The following is a 25034-nucleotide window of genomic DNA, read 5'->3' as shown; positions in this document are numbered from 1 at the left end:
CTCTAGTGTAATTCTACACATGTGTACTCTCAAACCTCCAAAGAGTTTTCTCGGGACAAGAGGTTCGAATTAATAGTCATTTCGTGACACAGTGTTCACTCAGTAGCTTACCTACATTTTTTAGTTTTGTCTTAGGGGGTACAATATTGGCAACCTACCCTACTATTTTTTTTTTTTTGGAAATGTTATTATTTTTGTTATAGTTTGTTATTTATGCGGAAAGGGAAAATAAATCAATTTTATTTACAATCGAGTGTCGCTTAGGAATTGATGTAACGGTCTATTGCGGACGTAATTTAATGTATTGAATAGCAACAAGTTTGATTGAATTAAAAATATCTTAAACACTATCTTTAACAATAAAAATGTTTCGGATTTTCAACACTATTCCTATGTCAATTGCTTAGGGTGAACGATCGATCAGTAAACTGAAAATTGTAAAAAACCCTCTCCGTTCGACCATGGACCTGGATCGCGTTACTGATCTTTTGATCATATCGATCTAAGAAGATTTGGTGAAAAAGGTGAGCTACGACAATGTTATCGATAATTGGGTGACCAGAAATGCTCAAAGAATTAATTTTATGGAACTCATTCACCTTTCTCTACGTTTTCGTTGAATGTCCTTTCATTTATTGGTTAATAGTTTTGCGAAAAATGAATCCTCAGCTAAGTTCAAATGGAAAAAGGTTTCATAAAGTAAACTTACAGTTCACATCACCTAAAAAAAGGATCGTACCAAAAATGTCTTTGCCGTCTGCTTAAAGAAGAAAATTCGTTTGAGTAAAACTCATCGCGTTTTAGTTTAAACATTCAACTCCCATTCAACATTTAACATGTAAAAGTTTTATACTTTAACGTAAAAATGGTTTTCAAAAAATAATCTTTAAAGGTATATGATTTTTTTCTCGAAGCTTTTTACTCACTAAATATATCCAAAACGGTTTAACATTAAAATTTTGAATTTTCTTATCCAATGTGTTCCTAATAAACTCCATATCCAAGTATAAAGTTTTAAAATACGACTTTTTTCATTTTTGACCACTAGTGCAGTTGGCTATCATAAAAATATTTCACTTCTGGACACCAGCGTATAACTGGTATAGTGATAGTGGCCGGTATGAGCTACAAAAAAATAGCGAGACACAAACTTGTTTTGCATCTGGAAACGTTTTACAGATGAATTATTCAAAATGGCCAATGGTGGCCATTTTGAATGTATTTAAATGGTCATAACAGTAGAACCAGTAGCGATATCCACTTCAAATAAACGTCGATTTGTTCTAAGAGAAAATACATTAAAGATAATACATTAAAGTTCATGAACATACGTACTTCGTTAATGAAATTGTTAAATGTTCTTGGTTCTTACCAATAAAAAGTCTGCTGACAATGAAATCGTTCACTTGTCAACAGCAACGACCGAATATAATTGATAAGAAATATAGCATCAGGATTCCAAGGTTCTTGTAATTCTCCAGTTAATGACAGACATCTCGCAAGGTTAGCACTGTTATCATGAAATCCAATATTGCCAACCTAGCTGACCCAAGAATGCCACTTATATGGGGTGATAGTGTACAAATCCCAGGGTCACCTGGTGCAATTTTTGAAATCTTTTAGGTACGTCTGCGGGAAAAAAGTGACTTTGAAGTTACAAAAATGGAAAAAATTTACCTTCTTTTTTGACATAGCAAAACCGCTATAAAATCCATACTATTAATCATAGACCAATAATATTTGGTGGCAATGTAGCCTATGCCAATACTAAGATTTGGGTAAAAGTTTGTCCCAATCCCTGCAGTATAACAAAAGTTATGGTAGTTTTAGTGTTGATTTTTTGTTGATTTTTTCACTTCCAGTGCAAAACTTTACTAATTACTGCCTATTACAAGCCCCCAGGCCATAATGTGGGTAACCCATGTGCTCTAGTTGAATATACCAACAATATTGTAAAATAAGGATTTTCATGTTCTTACCAAAATTTTTGGTTTCGGGGGTCAAAACTGTTGTTCTTGAATGAGCCCTATTTACACCATATGGACCTTTTTCTATATAAAACCTTATATGACAGTACTATTAGTGCCCCATAAGCTTTCTTTTAACTAAACTACTACCTTAGAAGTTAGTTGAGACATTTTAACAGATTTTTTGATGAAAATTATAAAAAACTTGACATTTTTTATTCTAGTAAAATGGCGATTATTCTACACATAGATTTAGCCCTGAAGATTTGTGAGCTAAGCAAAGAAATGTGTTGAAAACCTTTTGCATGTGATTTTTAACTGGTCAACATGTATTGTGTGTTGAAAAACCCATTTCATACATAAAATCAGCTAAAAATGCCTAGAATTTCCTTTGTGTTTTGTTTTCAAAATCATTATCAAATGTACAAATTGTAAAGTTCAATAAATTTACACTAACAGTGAATTAATTTCTAAAATTTATTCAACTCTATTCTTTTCTTGTGATATCTTCACACTCTTTAACTTATTTGACATGACATTTAAAGCACTGGTCAGCTTACTATTCTCAAAATGAACATTTTTACTACTCTATCATAAGATATGCTTAAATTCATTTTCAAAGTTTTAAGTGTTTAAATTTTAGTCTTGCTCCATTTTTGTTTTTACAATGATTAGAAAAATAAAAGGGTTTTTCATAAGAAGAATTAACAATATCAACCCATCATCACTTGAATAAGAGCGTACATGATTAATTTGATTTTTGCTTTGATTTTGTACGCTGTGACGTTCATATCGTTAAAAAGTTAAAATCATAACAAGACTTTGTTTTTGTGACACTGAACTGAAACGTCTGCAGAAATATCCAAAATTGTTAAACCTTTCACTTAAAAATCGTTGTTTGTGGTAAAAAATTTTGTTTTTCATTTTTTATAATATACAAATTGTTAGGCTGAAGTAATTGGATTGATTTAGGTAAATATGTAGCTCTACATATAGCAATATGTTATTTATTTGAAATACACCTACCTCAATGTGACGTATATGTTTTTGTATTAAATTCACCTTATCAAAGATGGCAGGATTCTAAAGATTATCATTATCTTGAACTCCAATCAAAATAAATCTAGGCATCTCTTATGATGACATTACAGAGAATCCTATAGTAATGTTAACAATGAAATAACATTGCCAACAATTCTTAATGTTTATCTATCATATTCTTCAATTTCATATTATAGCTCAATTTGTTTAGGCACACAGCTACAATCCACTGACTCCTTAAGATGCCAAAGCAGGCAAGAAACCATGAGCAGAACAGAAAGTGTGTCTGCATGCTCTGCCTTCAAAAATGAGGCCGACAGATGACTGCTTTTTAGGCTGAACGATTTTGTTGTATTTACCAGGCAAATCTTGATGGGTGTGACTCTTGTGTGCCTCAAGGTCTTTGTGAATCATGCAGAACTGCCTTAAGACGAAAAGAGGAAGGAAAGGATGTTGATTTGCCAAAGTTGTTTGATTTCAAATCTATCCGAGTCAGAGCTAAAACACGTAGTCATGTGTGTGACTGCTTGATTTGCAAAATTGGACAGTCTAGGTTCCCAGAAAAAGCTGGACCTAATGAAAAAATGAAAGTAAATCAAATACCAGCTGTGAGATGCAGTACCTGCCTCAGCCCATAAGGTAAAGGATTACCACATCATTGTTCTCAGTTAAAGTTCAGGGAAAATACACAAAAATTGGCTTCATTAGATCCCAAAGCTGCAGAACAGTTAGCATCCAATGTGATTGAAAATAAGGTAGCATCTCCAAAAGCCACAATTCGTTTAGCAAAAGCATCTGGAGATCATCCACTCCCTGTTACTCCAGGTACAATGTCAGCAAAAATTAGTTATAATATTGTAACTTTGTAAGTGATTAATTATAAAATGATTGTTTTTGTAATTTTTGTTTGCTGGAGGTAATAAATGCAAATTTTCTATAGGGTCAAGTGCAGCAAGATCACATTCTGCCACATCAACATTGACAACCCAAGACCTCATCAATGTACAAATTAACACTGGCCTCTCCAACAATGGGATCAAAAAATTAGTGAAAACTGTTCATCAGTCATCAGACAAGAAGATGGTTGAGCCCAACTTTTGTGCCAATTTTCAAATGGCTGGTCAACAACTGAAGGAGTTTTTTACTTTTACAGACTTAAAAACCACAGATTTCAAAGGTTTTGACACAACCCATGTTGTTGTTCATTGCAAAAATTTGTCTGTTCTGGTTAGTCAAGTCATTCAATCTAGAAAAACTTCAGGTGGCTACTTTGTCAAATTAGGCATTGATGTAGGCAAAGGTTTCCTCAAGTTTTGTGTCAGTGTTGTTGCGAGTTCCACAGAACAAGATAAATCAAACTCACCACCTAAAAATCGACTTTTGAGTTCCAGAGCGGCAAAAGCAACAAGTGTGAAAAGACAAATTCTTGTAGCAGTCTCTGAAGATTTGCCAGAAACTCATTCTAATATTCAAAAGGTCTGATCACTCATCAATGCAGATGCTCTGAAGTTGATTATTGCATGTGACATGAAATTTGCCAACATTATTTGTGGACTTCAAACACACTCAAGCATGCACCCTTGTTATTGGTGTGATTTTGACTCAAAGAACCTTGCTTGCAGAGATAGTTTAAGAACACTTGGCTAAACCAAAAGAAATCTCAAGTCTTTTGAAAAATCGGGTGGAGTGTTGGCCAAGGCCAAAATGTTTGGCAATGTTGTTCACAAGTCAATTATCAATTGACCTAAAGATACACTGATTCTAGATATCATTCCACCAATGGAGTTACACCTTCTTTTGGGCACAGTCAATCAGCTCTTCAAAATTCTCAAAACTGTGTGGTCTGATGCTGAAAAGTGGCCAGCCATGCTTCACATTCACCAAAGCCCGTATCATGGCGGACACTTTGAAGGCAATGAATGCAGAAAATTTTTCAAAAATGTTGATGTTTTACAATGTCTTGCTGAAGAAACTTCCAACACCCAAGTTCTTGCTGACATTGAAGCTTTCAAAAAGTTTAATTTGATTGTGGATTCATGCTTTGGAAATGTACTAGAAAAGGATTTTTCTGTCAAGATTGATCAATTTAAAGCTACATATTTGGCAATCCAACTTGGAAGCATCACGCCCAAAATCCACACAGTATTCCATCACATCAAGGACTTTGTAAACATAAAACAATTGCCCTTAGGACGATTCAATGAACAGGCTGTTGAGACTGCACATCAAGATTTTTACCAGCATTGGTCAAGATACAAAAGAGATAAAACCCACCCTGAATACAAAGGAAGGCTGTTTAGTTGTCTTGTGGATTTGAATAGTAAACACCTTTAGAAGATAATGAAAAGTTTTCATCCGTTCAGCTTCATTTTAATGGATTAATTTTACTTGTTAGAAGAGAATTTAAGCTCATAAGGAACTTATTATAATGAATTATGGTCAATTTCAAATAAAATATTTAAAACTTGTCCCAATCTTATGACAAAGTTTAGTGCCGTTTGAGAATAGTAAGCTGACCAGTGCTTTAAATGTCATGTCAAATAAGTTAAAGAGTGTGAAGATATCACAAGAAAAGAATAGAGTTGAATAAATTTTAGAAATTAATTCACTGTTAGTGTAAATTTATTGAACTTTACAATTTGTACATTTGATAATGATTTTGAAAACAAAACACAAAGGAAATTCTAGGCATTTTTAGCTGATTTTATGTATGAAATGGGTTTTTCAACACACAATACATGTTGACCAGTTAAAAATCACATGCAAAAGGTTTTCAACACATTTCTTTGCTTAGCTCACAAATCTTCAGGGCTAAATCTATGTGTAGAATAATCGCCATTTTACTAGAATAAAAAATGTCAAGTTTTTTATAATTTTCATCAAAAAATCTGTTAAAATGTCTCAACTAACTTCTAAGGTAGTAGTTTAGTTAAAAGAAAGCTTATGGGGCACTAATAGTACTGTCATATAAGGTTTTATATAGAAAAAGGTCCATATGGTGTAAATAGGGCTCATTCAAGAACAACAGTTTTGACCCCCGAAACCAAAAATTTTGGTAAGAACATGAAAATCCTTATTTTACAATATTGTTGGTATATTCAACTAGAGCACATGGGTTACCCACATTATGGCCTGGGGGCTTGTAATAGGCAGTAATTAGTAAAGTTTTGCACTGGAAGTGAAAAAATCAACAAAAAATCAACACTAAAACTACCATAACTTTTGTTATACTGCAGGGATTGGGACAAACTTTTACCCAAATCTTAGTATTGGCATAGGCTACATTGCCACCAAATATTATTGGTCTATGATTAATAGTATGGATTTTATAGCGGTTTTGCTATGTCAAAAAAGAAGGTAAATTTTTTCCATTTTTGTAACTTCAAAGTCACTTTTTTCCCGCAGACGTACCTAAAAGATTTCAAAAATTGCACCAGGTGACCCTGGGATTTGTACACTATCACCCCATATAAGTGGCATTCTTGGGTCAGCTAGGTTGGCAATATTGGATTTCATGATAACAGTGTTAGAGTTATTTTGTTCTATCTCCCATTTTAAAAGTTGGGAGAAAATGATTTATTAATTTTAGTTAGTAATAATAACTTTTAAAATACGCATTATTTTATAAATTTTTATCTAAATAATTTGCTTAAACATAAATTATTTAAAGCATGAGTTATTATTTCTTTAAAAATTAAAGCTAAAGATTTCAATAATTTTTACTTTTAGAAAAAATAAAAAACTTTCTCCCAACGTTTAAACTTGGAGATAAAACAAAATAATTCTAACCTCGCGATCTGTTGAAACACAAATCATCAAATAACGGTTATTCTATGGCTTTGTTTATCATCACATTATAATAAAGTCACATTTATTACCTACATACTCACAGTATTCAAGCAATGCGCTTCAAGTAAGTTGCAGTAAATACTAAATAAAATCAATTAAAAGATAACAGTGATAAAGGACTATGACAATGTCAGTGGGTAAGGAAGGAGTTGACAATATGCAGAGGAAGCATCTTAAAATAATGAGGTCTTGGTATCGTTAACAGTTATGGAAAAACAACACACTGGAATGCTGATCAAACAATTACATAACTCATCATTTTTATGTAGAAAATATAAGAGTAACCTCAAAACTTGTTCGATGATTTTAATTAAGAATTAAAAAGTAAGCAAGCATTGGTCGCCAATAAGACATAAACGAACTTCTTTAGTGTTAATGTAGAGGGAATTGGTAAAGTATAATAGCAGTATTGTAAACAGAATAACGTTTTCAAGTATCTACATATTTACAATACACTTTTGGATTACTATTCGCCTTGGAAGGAGATCTGGTGAACATGGTCAAATTCCGGGTCTTCTTCAACTTCTTGCTCTTCATATGAATCGCCATTTGTTTCTTTGTAACAATAGCTGTTACATACACACAGCTTAGTGCATGGTAAACCATGTTGTTTACATGAACAGTTTTTACACTCAGTTTTGCACGAACTACAAATTAGTTCCTGGTAATGTTGAGAAACCTCCGGCAGAGTGCACCAAAGTGGTGTATAGCAGTCATTACAGCCGTATCAGTTAAGACATCATTTTTTAAGTCTGACGTTGAAAGATTGTGAAATGCAGCATCAACTACTCGGTAGATCATCCACGCTTTCCATACCGTTCGTTTTCCAATCCCAAAGAATGTTGATACTGTGACACATCCGGTGAAGGCATGGAAGAATAGTAAATTTGATGATACAACATCTGGAATGTGTTGATGTAGATGGTGAACTCCTATCATTCGTCTTCCTTTTCCAGCTCAAAAATCAATCCACAACTCTTTCACTCCAATCATCTGGCTAAACACAGAGAGAGCTATAACGACCACATCGGAGTCCACAGTGCGTATAGTTATAGTTAAGTTGCCATTTTTCAGTGCATGATTAGCATGGAGCAAAGGACGGCCATCTGCCTCTTCAGCACTACATGGCGATATGGATGATACATCTAAATCTTGTTGACTGGCACATGCAGTTTCTTCATTGGTACAAACAAAAACTTTTCTAACTACGGATTGCGTTAACACGAATCTGGAAATAAGGCCGAACAGTTGCGTCTTATTGAAGTCCACAGATAGGAGTTTGTCAAACTTTTATGGAATAAGTGTACCCATTGTGATGTTTATGAGTTACTCTGATACACGATCTTCCCATGTTTCGGACTTCAAACTTTTTGGGACATACCGATCAAAAACAATGTCAAGGCGCTGCGCAGATCTCAGAATTCTGTCTACGAATGGTCCAATCACATTTTCGCAGTAGTAAGAGAATGTCTTTGACGATCTCGGGTGAAGCATGTGTACGAGTGCTGCACCATCAACAATCAGAGCAGAAACCTTATAGTGAGGGTTGAAGTCTTGTTGTTTCTCGCTACCATACTGTTTCAAACAAATGAGGACATCTGATTTACTGGTGGCCTTACGCTTCCTTCCGAATTCTATTTTAGTTTTATAACTTTTGCCTGGACACAAGACGGTCAGCTACGTACTCGTTGTATTGCTGTTGCCTTGTGATCTTGGCTTCTTGAACAGTTTTTTCGGCTGAATTGGACATTATAATCTTATGGTTGTCTGCTGTAACTACTCCGCAAAAGGATTTCCATCATCGCGCATAGATTTCACCACTTCAGACACGCGATGAAGATAACGAGTCCGAAAACTATTTCTGTCTTCATGATTCTATGATAATATGAAAAAGTAAAAACAATATAAAATCTTTTCCCAAATTTTCGAATGTTTTCTTTCCTTTTTCATTCATTTTTAAACTTTTTTTTGTTTACTTTTATTTTCGTTACTTTTTTAGTTTATTTTATATCCTTTCAAATAGTTCGTTCTTTTATCTTCTTTTTAGATATTTCATTTTTTCTTTATAATTGATTTTATTTTTGAAAAACTAAAGGCAAAATTCTCCTGATTTTTCTTTTTCTTTTTTCACTCTTTAAAAAAATTTTTTATAATCGTTAATAAAAAGCGTCCACCATTTGCAAAGTTCAATTGTTAAAAACCTGCCGTGTTTGTCCGTAATTCGTCCGTTATTCGTCCGAATTTGGTTATTATTACGACCAAACGTAGTATAATGGCGTCAACAAGACACAAGTCTTTCTTTTCTTTAAAGACCAATTAAACAAATTTTATTTGCTTAACGGTTTGTGTCTCGATTGTTTTACATACAGGAATATGTATACGTATATACAGGAATATATAACCTTTAGTTGTGCGAAAGGATTTTTGGTGTCCGGCAGTGAAATACTGTTACGTCAAAAAACATCAACCGACCGCACTGCACCTGATTCCGCACTGTGATTTTTTTTGAACCGGACCTTAATGTGATAAAATTACGCGATAATAAGGTTTTTCATATTCAAGTTTAATTACGTTTCGGCGTGTGGACTATTTTGCGACCAAATTCTGCACTTGGATCTAATGACCTTTTGTTTGTTTATCATTAAAACATTTAAAGACACTCAATAAAAGTAAAGCAACACCCGATGACTGCAAATTAAAAAATTAGATTTAGAAAACTAGTATGTGGAAAATACTATCATTAAAACCTCATTTGTATGAACCAAAATGAACACAACTGGCCAGAAGTGTTTCAGAACCTTAAAATATTTAGTAAAAGTGTCTAATTTCTCGGTCTTGATATAATCATTAAAATCTAAAGAAAGTTTGTTTTAAACGTTTCGACGTTTTTTGAACTTAAATGAATTGTAAGTAATTCAGGTTTTAAATTTTCAATTTTTTTCAGAGTGCAATATAATTGCAGCTATAAGGAATTAAACGAAATGAGTGTTTTCATAAGCAGTAATCACAAGAATTTATTTGCTGTGTCAGTAAAAAGTTGTGTGAAGATCATTGACCTGCAGTAAGTAAGTTTTTATTAACTGTTTATTGCTAGTCATGTTTTGCATTGATAAAGAATTAAGGCATCTGTAAATGGTTTATTACATTTTTTTAAATTAGTTTTTAATTTCACTTCTTTTGAAAGTAAAAATTCTTAATCTATAAATTTGTTTGTTGAGATGTATATTTTGTTAAAAAAAATTTACTTGATTTTATTATTTTCTTTTCAGAAAAAGTGAAGTAATAATTAGTCATGTTAACCAAAACCCTGGTAAAATGGAGGAACAAAATGACAATGATATCATTGCCCACAAGTTTTCTGCTGATAGTCATTACTTTGCTGCAATAACTGTAAATAAAAAACTTTTAGTTTGGAACGTTTTAAATAGAAGCATTTGCTGCACCATGTAAGATATTGTGAAATATACTTGTAAAGAAATATAATATTATAATAATAGTGTAGTTTTGAAAAAAAAAGGCTTATAATAAAATATCAAATTTTTGATTGTTAAAAAATTATTTAAAGGATTATTGGTAAGCGCCCAACATGTCTTTCATTTGAACATACCAAAAATACAGTTGTAGTTGGAGATAAAAGTGGAGATGTATACCAGTATGTATGTTGCATTGTATTTTTGTCTGTTACAAATTCTTCTTCTTCTTATTTTTTTAAAATACTTATTAGCAGTTTCTTTGATCTATAACATATTTTAAAACAGACTTAATGGCGGTAAAAATTATATTTAGTGATAAGTATTTTTAAATTGTCTTTTTTGATAGATAGGTTTTATAAATGTGCTACTCTTTTTTATTACTTATTACTTTGGTTCAAATGATTCATTTTTTTTTTAATGCACAAAAAAGTTTTCACAGATAAAAACCAGTTAGTAAAGTAATTACTTTTCTAACTGGTTTTTATCTGTAATTACTAGCCAGCAGCTAATAAATCTAACTCTTCTAACAACCAAAAGAAATAATATGTTTAATAATATATTATAGTTTGTAAGTTCTTTTAGCAATCAAAATAGTCATGTTAATGATTGATCAAAGTAGGTTTCTTTATACAAACAATCAAATAACTTAATTACACATAGGTGCTGTTTATTGAATTAACTGGTACATAAGCTAGTATTTTATCATCTTGTGGTTTACATATTTAAATTGTGGCCTTTAGGTATTAAAACAAATACCAGCCTGCTTACTTGGAAGTTTTTTTACCTTTAGTACTCATCAAATATTGAGTGACACTTAATGATTAAAAAACTTTTTTTTGGTAGCTTTCTTTGATTGACAAATATTTAAGAGGCTTTAAAAAACTTTTAAATTATGATAGAATACATAGTTTTCAGTTAAAGTAGTTGCACCAACTCTTGTTAAAGTTTAAAAGAAAAATCTTCAAATTTTGTACCAAAAACAATCTGCTGATCCTCATTAAGAATTTAACAGGTCCATAAAAGATTTATCTAATAACTTAAATATTTACCCTACCTTTTACATTTAATATTACTTAACTTTGTAGAATTCAAAATGAAGATTATGAGCATTATTATTATTTTTTAACTATTAGAAACTTAATTATGGGAAACACTATAAAAAACTTTGAAATAATGAAAGTTTTTAACTGTGAGAAGCGGTTGTTTTATACAGTATGAAGTTTTATTTATTAATGTTTAGCACTTTATATTTTTATATCAGATGTGACATAGAAGAAATCACTCCAAAACTTCTTCTTGGACATCTCTCTATGGTGCTTGATGTTGTAAGTTTTATATTGTGTAATCTCTTTGTCTGTTCTAATCTCTCCTATCAAACTTTCAAATGTCTAGTTCTGAAAAGTGAAAATATCCTAGGTTCCTAAGTCTGGATCCACTGTTTTCAATAGTAATGGTGTGGATAAACAGTGTACAATGCTATACAGCTCTAAGTGCAGAATCACATAAACCATCAAAGGTGTCATCTAAAAACAGGTTCAACTGGATATTTTTGTCAACAGATTGTAGTAGTCATTCAGGCAAACAAAATAATTCTATCACTATTTGAAAAACTTTTATCTCCTGCTTATTAAAAGCAGTGAACCACATTCTTAGTCTTCAATTTTGAATTAAGTACATTTTAAATCAGTAAAACTTGTGTAACAATACGAATTGAGTTCAATTGGGATCTTTACATGTGCTCTTTGAATTGGCATAGCCTACTTCAAAAATATTTAATTTTTACTTTCCTAATAAAATAGTGATGGAACTACAATGTAGCCTCAATATTTCAGTTTAAAATATTCCATAGTTATCTCTTTTTCCAAAATGTTTACAGATGAAAATTTGGGGATTTCAACTTTTTACTCAGATTTCTGAAGCAAAATCTGATTAAAGGTTAAAGCACTTGATGTTTCCACCATTCAAATACATGTTCTTATACAAATGTTCTTATATATGCGTTCTTATACATGTGTAAAACTTTTATACATGTGTTCTTATACATGTGTAAGATGAATTCTTGGATATTTAGAATAATTTGTCTGTATGGGATGTGTTCAGGGAAAAAAGCCTGACTCAATTTTGACATACTATGCAGAGGTAATATCCAATCACCAAGTTTCTTTCAACATAAAAGTTCAATTTACATTTCAACTGCTGCGAAGCTGAATTTTAGTTAGACAATAAAGTTCTAAAGCTCATGGAAGATATTAGTTTATAACTAATATAAGTAATTTATAGGTAATATAAGTGCTGCTAACAAATTTAATAAGTTTAACATTTTCTATAATAATTTGTGTTTTAAGAAATTTTAAACTATGCAAGGTTTATCAATGAAGTGTAAATATCATAACAAAAACTTTTCTTTTCATAAATTCAAGTTAAAACTAAAATAGATAGAAAAAGAACAGTATTCTAAATGCAACTAAAAAAAATCATAGTTGCCAGAACCTTCTACAAGTTGCATCAAAATTACCTGCAATAGAGTTTTTAATTTTATCAATGAAAATCTGAACATCCTGAATACTTGTATTCTTTCTGAAAATTTTTCCAAACTTTTTTTGATTGCAGGTAATTTTGATATACCCTGTATTTTAGAGTGACCCTTACCAAGATAAAATACCAAAATCAATGCAACAAAAAGAAAAATAATAACATTTGCTCAACAATATGAATACTTGATTAGCAATTTTTAACAATAAGAAGGTTTGATAAGCAATTTTTTTAATAAAACTAAATAAAAGAAGTTTTAAAGCATTACTTTCTAACAATGAAATAAGTGTTGACTTTTTTTGAACATTAGTTTAACCCTTATAATTGGGGGCTTAGAAAAAATAACAAAAGCTCTTCTACACAACATAGAGTAAGCAAAACAGAGGGGTTCAGTTCGCTCTTTAGTATAAGGAATTTAAAGTTATTAAGTATGTGAAATTGGTTTGCAAGAACTTCAAACAAAAACCCTGAAAGGCTAAGAAAATCTGCACTCATGTTTAAATTTTCTTTTTACATAGTTCTATAAAATAAGTGTTTTTATTCAATTTAATTTACTGTATAATTTTTATGTTTAGACTTTAACTACAGATTGTAGTTTTATAATAAGTGCTGATCGTGATGAAAAAATTCGTGTTAGTTCTTATCCAAGGTCCTTCTGCATACACTCATTTTGTCTTGGTCACACTGGGTATGGTTCATGCAATTTGTTTACTATCAGTAAATTTTTCATGAAAACTAGAATTTTTTAAAAGTGTTTTACTTAGGTTGGTTTCATGTATATCTTTAATTTCAACGGAGCGTTTAGTTTCTGTATCTGCAGACCTCACAATAAGACTATGGGATTTTAAGAAAGGGGAACAAGTTTCTGAACCTGTTCATCTAGTAAGTAGGAGTTTTATTGCTGTTATCTTATTTAGTGATAATTAACATTTGCTGATTTTTATCTGAAGACTAATAAAAGTTTTATTTTGGTTTAAAAAAAATTCCTCAGTAGTTCATATCATAAGTTAATATATAAAGCATGCTACACTATGCATATTAACAGGATTTTTTAAGACAAAAATGATAAATTATAATCTTTTTTTCTTTATTGAAAATATTATCTTTTTTTCTTTATTGAAAATATGACTTTATGATACAAACTAAATGCTGTAAGACTCTATATTGTAAAAAATATTTTGTAGCCCAAAGGTTATATTGTTTCACGCTTGGACATATGTGGAAGTGAATTTGCTGTAATGGCAGAAGGGTAAGAGGGATTTTGAAAGTTTTTATTTAAAATATTTAATGCACTCATTTCAAAGCAAGGAAGTTCATGTATTTTGTCTTTCAAACTTCTTTTGTTTAAATACCATTAGGTCATCTGAGCTTAGAATATACAGAATAACAGATGATGTCATTAAATTTTGCTCAGTCATCCAGCTGCATAAAACTCTCTTAAGTTTTTGCTATGTAGCTGAAGGCGATATTGCAGTAATAGTAAAAGATTCCAACAGACCATTGGTTATGCTGCATTTGGTGGAGGTATATAATTATTTTCGTTGTGCACAGTTTATAGGAGATCAATGAACATGTTTTAAATATTACATACTAAACAAAACTTTATGTTAAAAAAGTTTCTAAAATTATGTGATGGCATATTGAATATTTGGTGTTAGGAAAACTATTAAGATATTGAAAGCTTCAAAACTGAAAAAAAAAATTAAAACAAAACTAAATCTTACTAATTGCTTTAGTCAACAAAAACTGGTATAACAAACATTAATGGTGAATGCTTAACATGAATGTGTTTAAAACTTGTGTATAATCACATAACGATCTGCTTTCGTACCATCAGTTAACTTTTTTGGGTTTCAATTAGTGTCTTACAAACTATTTTAATTCAATATTACCAGTATTATTTTTTAAATTTTTTTAAAAGCCTTAAACTAATAAACCCTGCTAATATCATTTTTGTACCGGAGCAAGACCGGTCCGAATTTGTTAAAAAGATTAAGTTTAGCCAGGAACAGGGATTTTGTCGGTCGCCAATACCACCTTAAGTAGTATTTTAAAATGGTGATTTGTTTGATTTTTTAGAAAAAAAATCCATAAGTGCAAAAACGCAAAATGTTTCTTTCGTCATTGTGTGTAAAAGCGCTGATAACCGTAATTTCGGTTTTTGTTTTGCGAAAGAATCTTTGAGCTAAATGTCTGATGAAAAAATGTCTAGTTCTATGATTTTACATGCTTCTTAGTTTTAATATTGTGTTTTAATTTTTTTAGGACGTTTATACTGAAGTCAATCGCGAGTCGTGTGACATGATATCTTCTCTTCTCAACACTGACTTTAGTGAGTTTTTTACAATTTCAACATTTTTCTGTTGTTTTTTTTTTTTGTTTTACATTCCCATAATAAGACTGTAATAAATTAACTTTCGTATCTATGATTAAAAAAACTTTTTTTTTTGGTGGTCTTTTAACTTCTTGTATCAGAACATTTGTGAAGTCTGATGTTCTTTTTCAGGCTCGCTTCCAGATCCTTCATTATTAATTCAGTTATTGAAACCAGATCACCGAAAGAGATCATTTGAAACCATCACACCTGAAGCAACAATAAATCTTGAAAGTTCGTCTATCTCCAAATATTCGAAACGAGCAAAAGAAGCTGTTGAGGAATGATTTTGGCTAATCATGATCACAGTCACATCTGCATTGCAAAATGTATCATCTTGTAAATAATTATAACTTTCAAGTTTTAATTGGTTGCTTACTCATTTGTCACTAGAGTTTGCTTCACTCGTAAAAATGTTGCAACTGTACTCTGATTCAAAGTTACTTTCTTACGGCACTCGTTGGTCGCGTTTCACTGAAAACATGAAATAGATATTAAAAAAAAAAAAAAGAAAGAAAGAAAGAAAATGTAAATGAACGAAAATAATCTCAAACTTTGTTTTAAAAAGAGGCTGTAAAAAGTATGAAAAGGTGAAAAACTTTAATTTGAGATTTTTCACTTTAGAAATTTCAGAAATGCTATTGAACCCTCGATAAATTGAAAACTGATATTTCATTTATTTTTAATCACAAAATAGTTAAGTTTATGGTAACCTGAACTCATTGCGAACTTTTACAATTCCTGTTAGCGTAGGATTTTGATATAGATTTTACATACTTAAATTCCTCTTTAAAATATTTATATTGAATATGGTGCAATTAGATTTAAACAAGGATGCAATAAACTCTTTTCCAGCTAGATAAGCCAGCTGCATCGTTTTAGTATCAGTTGAACAAGTTTTGGAATCAATTGCACACTGGATGATAAAAATTTTTCTGATTCAAAATAATTGAGAGAAAATGTTTCTAATATACAGTACTGTGAATAAGTTTTAGCCCACCACAAGTTTATAATTATTTTTGATTTTATCGTAAAAATATGAAGGACTTATTAAGTAAAAAAAAATCAGGCCTATAGACATTATAAACAAAAATATCTAGAAATAATTTGATAAAGTATGATACAAAAAGAAAGAACAATTAATACTTCGTATGTCTGCCTTTTGCGTTGCGAATCTCCTGGAAATTGATTCATAAATTTGTAATAAATTTTATGGAATATTGTTCCACTCTCTTTTTAATATTCGAAAACATTCTTCGACATTTTTGGGTTTATATTCAGCCTTTTTTTTATCCAAATAATCCCAAACATGTTCAATAATGTTCAAATCTGGACTTTGAGGAGGCCAGTTCATTACCTAGAGAACTCCCTCCTCACACATCTCCTGTATATATTTTTTGGCCACTCGGGAACAATTTTTGGGATAATTGTCTTGTTGTAGAATGAAATTATTACCAATTAGTCTCATTCCAGATGGTATTGCATGAAGTCTTAAATTTTCTTTATACTGTTCTCCTGCAAGTTTGCCATCAAAACCAGATGATGAAATACAACCCCACACTAAAACAGAACCTCCCCCATACTTGGTTGTTGGATGTAGACAATCAGGGCGATAAGCCTCTCCTACCCTTCTTCTTACATACCGTCGTCTTCTGCTACCGAACAATTCAAATTTTGATTCATCTGTGTATAGTACATGGTTTAACATTCCTTGCGTCCAGTTATTATGCTGTTTTGCATATTTAAGTCATTTTTCTTTATTGCCACGACTTAGTAAAGGCTTTCGAACTTCAACACACCCTCTTAACCCAGCTTTTAGCAAATGTCGTCGAATGCAAGATGAGAAAACATTTGTCCCAGTCGCAGCCTGAATGTCTTGGGCTAGTTCACTGGAGGCTATTTTCCGATTTCGCAGAGACACATTTTTAAAATACTTTATATCATGTTTTGTTTGCTTTGGAGGTCTTCCACTTCGAATTTTATCCTCAAGAGATCCCGTGTTTTTAATTTTTTTTATAATTTCTCTAATGGCTGTCCTTGAATATTTTGTTTTTTGGACAATTTGTCGTTGAGAATAACCTTCTTCGTGAAGCACGACAATTTTTTTACGTTCCAGTAGTGGAATTTTACCCATTTTATTACTTAAATAACAATAAAAATAATGTGAGGGCGGTGGATTTTATTTAATTTTATATTTTATTTTTATGTTGTGTGCTCAGAGTATATTGAGTGATGCAAAAGTGTGGGACAGCGATAATGAAAACAGCGATGTGAGTGTGAGGGCAATGAATTTTTATTTTAAATTTATATTTTATTAATTATGTTAAATGTGATTAATGTGACTGTGGTGGTTCTATGTAAGTGTTATGGTAGCGCAAATATAGAGTGTGATAGAATGTGAGGTAGGACTGTCAGTGTGTAACGCAGATGTAGTAAAAGCGCGATAGGAGCATAAGACTTTTTAATAAAAAATTTTTTTTATCGCATGTAGCAATAATAAAGATATTATTAATAATAATAATATTGCCTTACTTAAAATGAAAACAAAAATAAAAATACTTACGATTGATTTTTCTTCTCTTACTTATTTTTCTCAAGAACACTGGTCTGCGTCAAAAATGTTCCTAGGGTTTTCTTAGTTGATTCCCAATGAAATTTGCCTTCTAAATCCGAATCTAGGATTCAAATTTGTCAATCAGGTCTAGTTTTTAAGATACAGACTTAGGGCTCTATACCGCATATAATAGCTGAGTGTCCATTTTATTGCAATTCCTAGGTGACAGTTGTGTATTAATACATCTATAAACAGTATCTAAAGTATATTTATAAAGTTTTATTTATAATTATCAATTTTTTTACGGGCTAATATATGAGATAAAAAAATTTTATTTCATAAAAATGAATAGAAAATGTAAAAACAGTCCAGACAGATTCTGCTATGTGTGTGGAAAGGTAACTTTTAGTGATCAGCAATGCACCATAACTACGTTAGTAAAGTCCCTTTACAGTGCATATTTCGGAATAAGGCTTGGCAATCAAGACAAAAGCTTTGCCCCACATATATGCTGCAAAGCCTGTGTCGTAGCCTTAAGGCGCTAGAATGAGGGCACAGCAAACTGAATGTCATTTGGTGTACCGATGGTATGGAGAGAAGGCAAGAACCATACTACAGACTGCTATTTTTGTATGACCAATCTTCAAGGTAAGATAATTTTTTAAAAGAACAATATTTAACTAATCCAAACATATATATATATATATTTTTTTATAGTCTAATGAAGTTTGAATTGTTTAAAAAAATTGTGTCGAATTTCAACAAAAAAATACTTTAAATTGTAAAGAAAAGTGGATAAAAATCTGAAAATAACTATGTGAATTTTTTCAGGTGTCAATAAAAAAAACAAACACATAGTGGTCTATCCTGATATTCCTTCTGCCATTAAGCCAGTACCACATGGTCCAGGAGTTCCAGTTCCTTCTCCACCTGCAAAAGGCGAACTAGAAGAGGATATGGAAGGTGTAAAAGGAGAAGACACTGACATATCTGTGACATATGAGCCAACGTCTAGCATGACTATGCCAAGACCACTCACTCAAAGTCAATTAAATGACTTGACCAGAGATCTTGGTCTTTCTAAAGAGAATGCACAACTTCTTGGTTCCCGTCTTAGTGAGAGCAATCTTCTCTCCAAAGAAACTACCTTCTATTGGTATAGAAACAGAGAAGAAAAGTTTCGAAGGTTCTTTGAAGTTAATTCTTCTAGCTCGTTGGCATATTGCAATGAAGTAAAAGACTTAATAGAGGCACTTGGCGTTCCTTACCAACCAAGAGAATGGAGGCTCTTTATTGATTCCTCTAGCAGAAGCCTAAAGGCAGTTCTCCTACACATTGGCAATAAAATGGCATCTGTACCTATTGGACATTCAGTTCAGTTGACAGAAAGCTACAAGAACATGAAAATATTGATTGATGCAATCAAGTACTCCAATTACAATTGGCTAATATGTGGTGACCTAAAGGTAAAATACTTATTAAGTTTTCTTGTCAATATAAAGCTTTCCTTTGAAAATACTTTAGCACCTGTTGGTAATTTTTTAGAAAGAAATAGAAATATATTTTAACTTACTAAGATTTGATTTTTTATGAATAAATCTTTTCTTTTCAGGTTGTGTGCTTTCTACTTGGGATGCAAGGAGGGTACACAAAATACCCTTGCTTCTTATGTCTATGAGATAGTAGGGGAGATAGTCTTCACTATAAGCAGAAAGACTGGCCATCTCGGGAGGCATTCACAATTGGCAGCTACAACGTGATAGCTGAACCACTTGTGCTCCAGAAAATGTTTTACTTCCTCCTCTCCATATCAAACTTGGTGTAATGAAAAACTTTGTAAAAGCACTGAATAAAGAAGGCCAAGCTTTTAAGTATCTATTGCAAAAGTTCCCACAGATCAGTGATGCCAAGCTACATGCAGGTATATTTGACGGACTCAAAATTAGAACTCTGTTAAAGGACAAAGATTTTGATATCAAAATGGTAAACATTGAACGAGATGCATGGCGAACGTTCAGCACAGTAATTGAAGGATTTCTGGGAAATAAAAGAAGCTCTGAATATGTTTCACATGTCAATGAGTTTATGAAAAGCTTCGAAAAACTGGGAGCTCGCATGTCAATAAAAATGCATTTTCTCCAGTCACATCTTTACTATTTTCCTGAAAACTGTGGAGATTATAGCGAGGAACAGGGTGAAAGATTCCACCAGGATATAAAAACGATGGAGACCAGATATCAAGGACGATGGGACATAAACATATTAGCTGACTAATAGATTTTTTCTTTACAGAATTCGATAGATTTTTTCTTTACAGAATTAGATTTTTTCTTTACAGAATTTGATTAATTCACACGTTGTTTTTAAGTTTAAAGTTAATAAAGGAGTTAAATTGAGCCTTTTTTCAATTCACAAATAATTATTGCAGTTTATTACATTACTAGGATGAAAGTGAGAGATTTCTTGAAAACTATGTTTTTCTCAAAAAAATAGGTGTGCTGTATTTCAATAACCTGATCTGATTGAGCAAAATGAATGTCATATTCGGGTTTAGGAGGCCAATTTCATTAGGGATTATCTAAGAAACCCCCTGGAACAGAAAATTTTTTTTCAAACGCAGCCCTGTGTAATTATTCTCAATTATTTCTCATCAATATATATATATTCTCTTAATATTAACTCATACAAATAACAATACATTAATACTTATAACAACGCAAATTGAAAGTTACTCAAATACAATTCCTTACCAAATCCTTCTCATAAGTTCCTCTTTAAAAGATTTTCTAAACCGTTCCATTTCTATCTGTCCGCAGGTGTTATTTTGAATTCTCGTCCAGACAATAGATTTCTTTTTCTTCAAGTTCGTTCAGTACTTTAGTTTCAACTGCTGAGCCATGGTATTCTTTAAAACAAGTTTTGCTAGTTTTCTTTTTATTTGTCTTTATATCAGAGTGGCTACAGAACTTTCTAGAACTTTACTAATTAAAATCATATTATTGTGTTTCAAGTCGTATTTGCGAAACAGTTTTAATCATTTATGGTGGGACTCATTCATTTTTCATGTCATTGGAAATGTGTGTCCACCTGGTTTTTTTTTTTTTGGTTGACTCACTCTTTTCCTGGTTCGAATGTAGCGTGTTTGAGTCGGGTAAAACTTAAAGATAATGTTTACAATTTTCTTCATCTTCCCTCCTTACATAGCTCCATTCTTCGAAAAAAATCGTCCCTTGATTTTTGACTACAGGGTTAGTTCTTACATGTGGTATGTGTGTACTATTTATCGTATAGATTATCAATATCTAACTTTTCGAGATTTGAAATTGGTATTGTCTGTCTTCTAATTGTGTAGGCTTCGAGAATATTTGAAGTTGGTATTATTGCTCTTCTACTCATGTAGGCTTCGAGATTTGGAATTCGAATTGTCTATCTTCTACTCGTACAAGTTTTGTGAATATTTTAGTATACTTGATTTGGGTTTTCAATGTTTTAAACCGTGTAAATATATTCTTAAATACTCCAATAATATAACGTCGTGCATATACTTCAATTACATATACTTTGATTACATATAATTCAATAAATTTCTTAACAATACAATGAAAATATATTTCCCCTTACAGATACTTAAATGTAAATCTTGAAAACATAATGTGAAAAATGGAAAAAAAAATAGACAAATCATCTCAATTAAATCAAGTTATCAAATTAAACGTTTTAAATCGCTCACATGGGTAGGGTTCGCGAATCTCCCTATGCGTTATCCAAGCGCATGTTACCCGTAATACCTTTTATTTACTTTCCTTGAAATTCGTTTACCTTTTTGGTAAACCTTGAACAAAATAGTAAAATGATTATGTTATTTGTTATTAATTCTACTTTGTTTAACTTTTGATTGTATTCTTGCGTTTTATCTATTGATGCTCTTGCTTTTCCATTAACATTTGTCGGTGTTTTGAACATAATAGCAATACTCTTCAATCAGTTGATTGATTCAAAGTGCCATTGTTAAGAAGTGTTTCAATAACTCCTTGCTGATTTTCGTCATCGTGGACATTATTTTTGATTGAACTTTAATCTCTATCTCAGTCGTTGTTGTTACTCTGCTACTTAAGTCGTTTTTGCTTTCATTAAGGTGGTCTAATCTTTTAGCATTGGGAAAATATCAATATGTCCTCGATTTTTGTAACATAAATTTGGTATTTAAATCAGTGATTGATCAACTAAAAGCTGCTGCTGTGACTCTACTATACTAGCAGGAATAAATGTTTCTTCTTGCATCTCTTTCTTTTGATCAATTTCATTGTTTATTTCCTCGTTGTTTTCTGGAGTAAACTGTTGATATATAACGAAATCTTCTATCTCAGCTTTAGAAGTATCATCAGGTAATTCGGGGCAACATTTGGCAATGATTTCATTAGTGTCATTTTGGTCAACTCTTATAATATGTCTGGTGAATCAATAATCACACTTGCTTCATCTTTGTACAACTTCTGGATCTTCGAATATGAGGTTTTTCATATTTTGGGGTTCATGATTAATTACACTGAGATATTCCTTGTTGTTTACTTCTTTCGCTTGTGAAGAAGGTTTTTGCTCCATAACATGTTGTGACAAATATTGAACCTGTCCTTGTAGCTTACTTCCTGGGTGATCTATTCACTAGTTTCTCGTAGGTTCTCAATCTCATGTTGCAGACGATTGTTATCATCTTCATATGAAGGGTTCAGAGGAGTATAATCTAGCCTATTATATGACATATGATCTCGCTCTGGTGTATTATTGTAATAACCGGTGTTGGCTTCATATGGATATCTCTCATCAAAAGTTGGTATCTGATTGTTTGTATAAGATTTGTATCCGTAATCATAACTGTCATCCCAAAAGTAGTCTTCAGCATCTTCATATTCAAAGGTCATGTCGTCATCATTTTCGAAATAATTCTCCTGATGTTGAGCAATACTATCTATACCTAGTATACGAATTGACATATCATTTCTTTGACTTTCATGGGTACCTGTTCGTGTATTTTGAACGTTATTCCACTTGTTATTTTGTGGTCTTGATTTTACGTAATTATCCTTATAAGTTTGTTGTGGATTATTTGAGGTAATGGATCTCCAATTTCGGTTATTCGAATCGGGTTGAATGTATTTATTGCCCATGTTTCTGTTCTGGTTATCAAAATTTCGTGGAGTCCAGTTTCTATTGTTTCTCCATTGCGGTTGTTGCGTAATGTTTTTCCTGTACAGATACTGCGAGTTGTTACTTTGTGGAATCCTGGGATCTTGATAATCTTGTCTGTATTGTCTTGCCAAATGTCCCGTCTTATTGCATATAAAGCAGGTTGGTTGATTTACTGTAGCTTGGTTATAATCCTGATTTTGGTATAAGTTACTATTCGTTTGCCTCTGTAGACGCATTTTTAGCTTTCTGTTCTCGTCTTTCAGTCTTGCAACTTCTCTGGTCGCATTTTCGGGGTTGGCTAAATTTGCAGGTGTTGCGCTATACGCAGCCACGGGTGGTGTGTCGCTATCGGCAAAAGATAAAGTGCAAGCCCTTTTTCTCTTTCTTTTAGGCCATACAGTTGGTTTTTCTTAATCCAAATACGTTCTGGTGGTTCATACTCATTCTGAAAAGCTTGTTGTATTAATTTTAAATATTGCCTTATTTTGTTTGGAAGGGATTCATAAAATATCGAAGCAGATTTATTTAAGCAAAGTGGAAAAGCGCAAAGTTGTTCATTATTGTCCCATTTGTTAAATGTGGCAGTTCTCTTAAATTGAAGGAAAAATTCTTTAACATCATCATCTGGTCCTCCGTTAAACTGTGGTAAACTAGACTTATCGATTGTTGGTCTTAATGAGCTTGCAATCTTTTCTAACCAATTAAGAGTGTTTTTCTCATCTTTTTGTCTAAATAAACAACTTCGGCTTCTTGTTTTGCCGTGGAACTTAATAGTTTTCTGACAACAAACAATAGTTTTCTGGATTTTATTTATTTTTTCTTTTTTATTTATCATTTTTATGTTGTGTGCTCAGAGTATATTGAATGATGCAAAAGTGTGGGACAGCGATAATGAAAACAGCGATGTGAGTGTGAGGGCAGTGGATTTTTATTTTAAATTTATATTTTATTAATTATGTTAAATGTGATTAATGTGACTGTGGTGGTTCTATGTAAGTGTAATGGGTTAGGGATCTTTAGTTAGTCTCAAAAGGACGTCTCGCAGAATTTGAAAATTGCAGACTCCGGAAAATATTTACGCAAAGGTTATTGACGTCATTTTTTATAATTATAATTTTATAACTTATAAAAAAATTTAAAATATGAAAATGGTGCAACATGCTGCATTAGCCGGAATTGACGATAGCCGATAAATATTTTTTTAAAAAAAACTTCATTCAAAAAAATAAAATAATGACAGATATAAATATATGATTTTGACAACTTATAAATTTTAAATTAAGTGAACTTTATTAAACCAGCTTAAGTGTTGAAATTATACGTGACAGTGTTAAGGGGGTATCAGATATTGTCAGCAAACATCACATTTTAAGGTCTTTATCTTAGGTGCCCTAAGAAGTCCTTCGGTCTTATCACAGAACGCAGGTCAAGCGTAATCCATATGCGAAAAAACAAAGACAAAATTTGTTTTAAATATTAAATTTATGGGAATTCCATATGATGCCAGGGTTCACTGACATATATCATAACAGTTTGGAAATGAGTGCTGTATAACTTTCTTTAGTCTTTAATGAAGTACCTCTTGCTGTTAAAAGTGGAGATAATTCTCTGAATTTGGCCCAAGCAGACCTTACGCTCGCCAGGACTGTGGCAACCATCTAAATATCACATAGTAATGCGACATAAAATCACAAGTTCATGAACTAACTCATCCAATGTTTAGGAGCAAGCTTGCTTAACGCATCCATCAATTTATTCTTGCGTCAGGGTTTCTGCAAATAATAAAAATTCCAAGAGAAAATGTTGCCGGTAGACTATCTACGACTATTTAACCCATCAATATGTGTTTTTCATTAATTACGAAATGCTCTTTTAAGTAGAAAGCTCTTAGTGAATGTTTCTTCCCATTGCAAACGTTACAATTAAACGTTACTTATTTTATAGTTGTAAGAAGAAATACATGAGCCGAAGGCCCCTAACCTCTTTAAAAGGACTCTACACTACAGCTACATTTATTATCATTTTATTTAAAAAAAAGGAATGGAAAACAAAATCGA

The 25034-nt window shown here is 31.8% G+C and overlaps 2 protein-coding genes across 2 annotated transcripts; one reads left to right on the top strand and one right to left on the bottom strand.

Annotated features, from left to right (window-relative positions):
• The first annotated feature begins 9410 nt into the window (after positions 1 to 9410).
• On the top strand, positions 9411 to 15603 carry LOC145186534 (tRNA (guanine-N(7)-)-methyltransferase non-catalytic subunit wdr4-like). Its single transcript, XM_090095520.1, has 10 exons — positions 9411 to 9918; positions 10127 to 10303; positions 10423 to 10509; positions 11592 to 11655; positions 13438 to 13550; positions 13627 to 13744; positions 14047 to 14111; positions 14221 to 14386; positions 15128 to 15194; positions 15369 to 15603. The coding sequence occupies exons 1-10, from the start codon at positions 9839 to 9841 to the stop codon at positions 15521 to 15523; spliced, it is 1092 nt and encodes a 363-aa protein (XP_089951646.1). The 5' UTR covers positions 9411 to 9838; the 3' UTR covers positions 15524 to 15603.
• Positions 15604 to 16983: 1380 nt separating this feature from the next.
• LOC149885070 (uncharacterized) lies at positions 16984 to 17370 on the bottom strand. The gene has a single exon (XM_090094613.1). It carries the CDS (start codon positions 17368 to 17370, stop codon positions 16984 to 16986), a length of 387 nt encoding a protein of 128 aa, XP_089950739.1.
• Positions 17371 to 25034: the final 7664 nt, after the last annotated feature.

Source organism: Hydra viridissima, unplaced genomic scaffold (assembly GCF_058129835.1).
Source record: "Hydra viridissima isolate aposymbiotic clone 2 unplaced genomic scaffold, HvirCarnegie_v1 scaffold_8, whole genome shotgun sequence".
Taxonomy (NCBI): domain Eukaryota; kingdom Metazoa; phylum Cnidaria; class Hydrozoa; order Anthoathecata; family Hydridae; genus Hydra; species Hydra viridissima.
The sequence above is the reverse complement of the archived record's forward strand: the minus strand, read 5'-3'. Positions and strand labels throughout refer to the sequence as shown.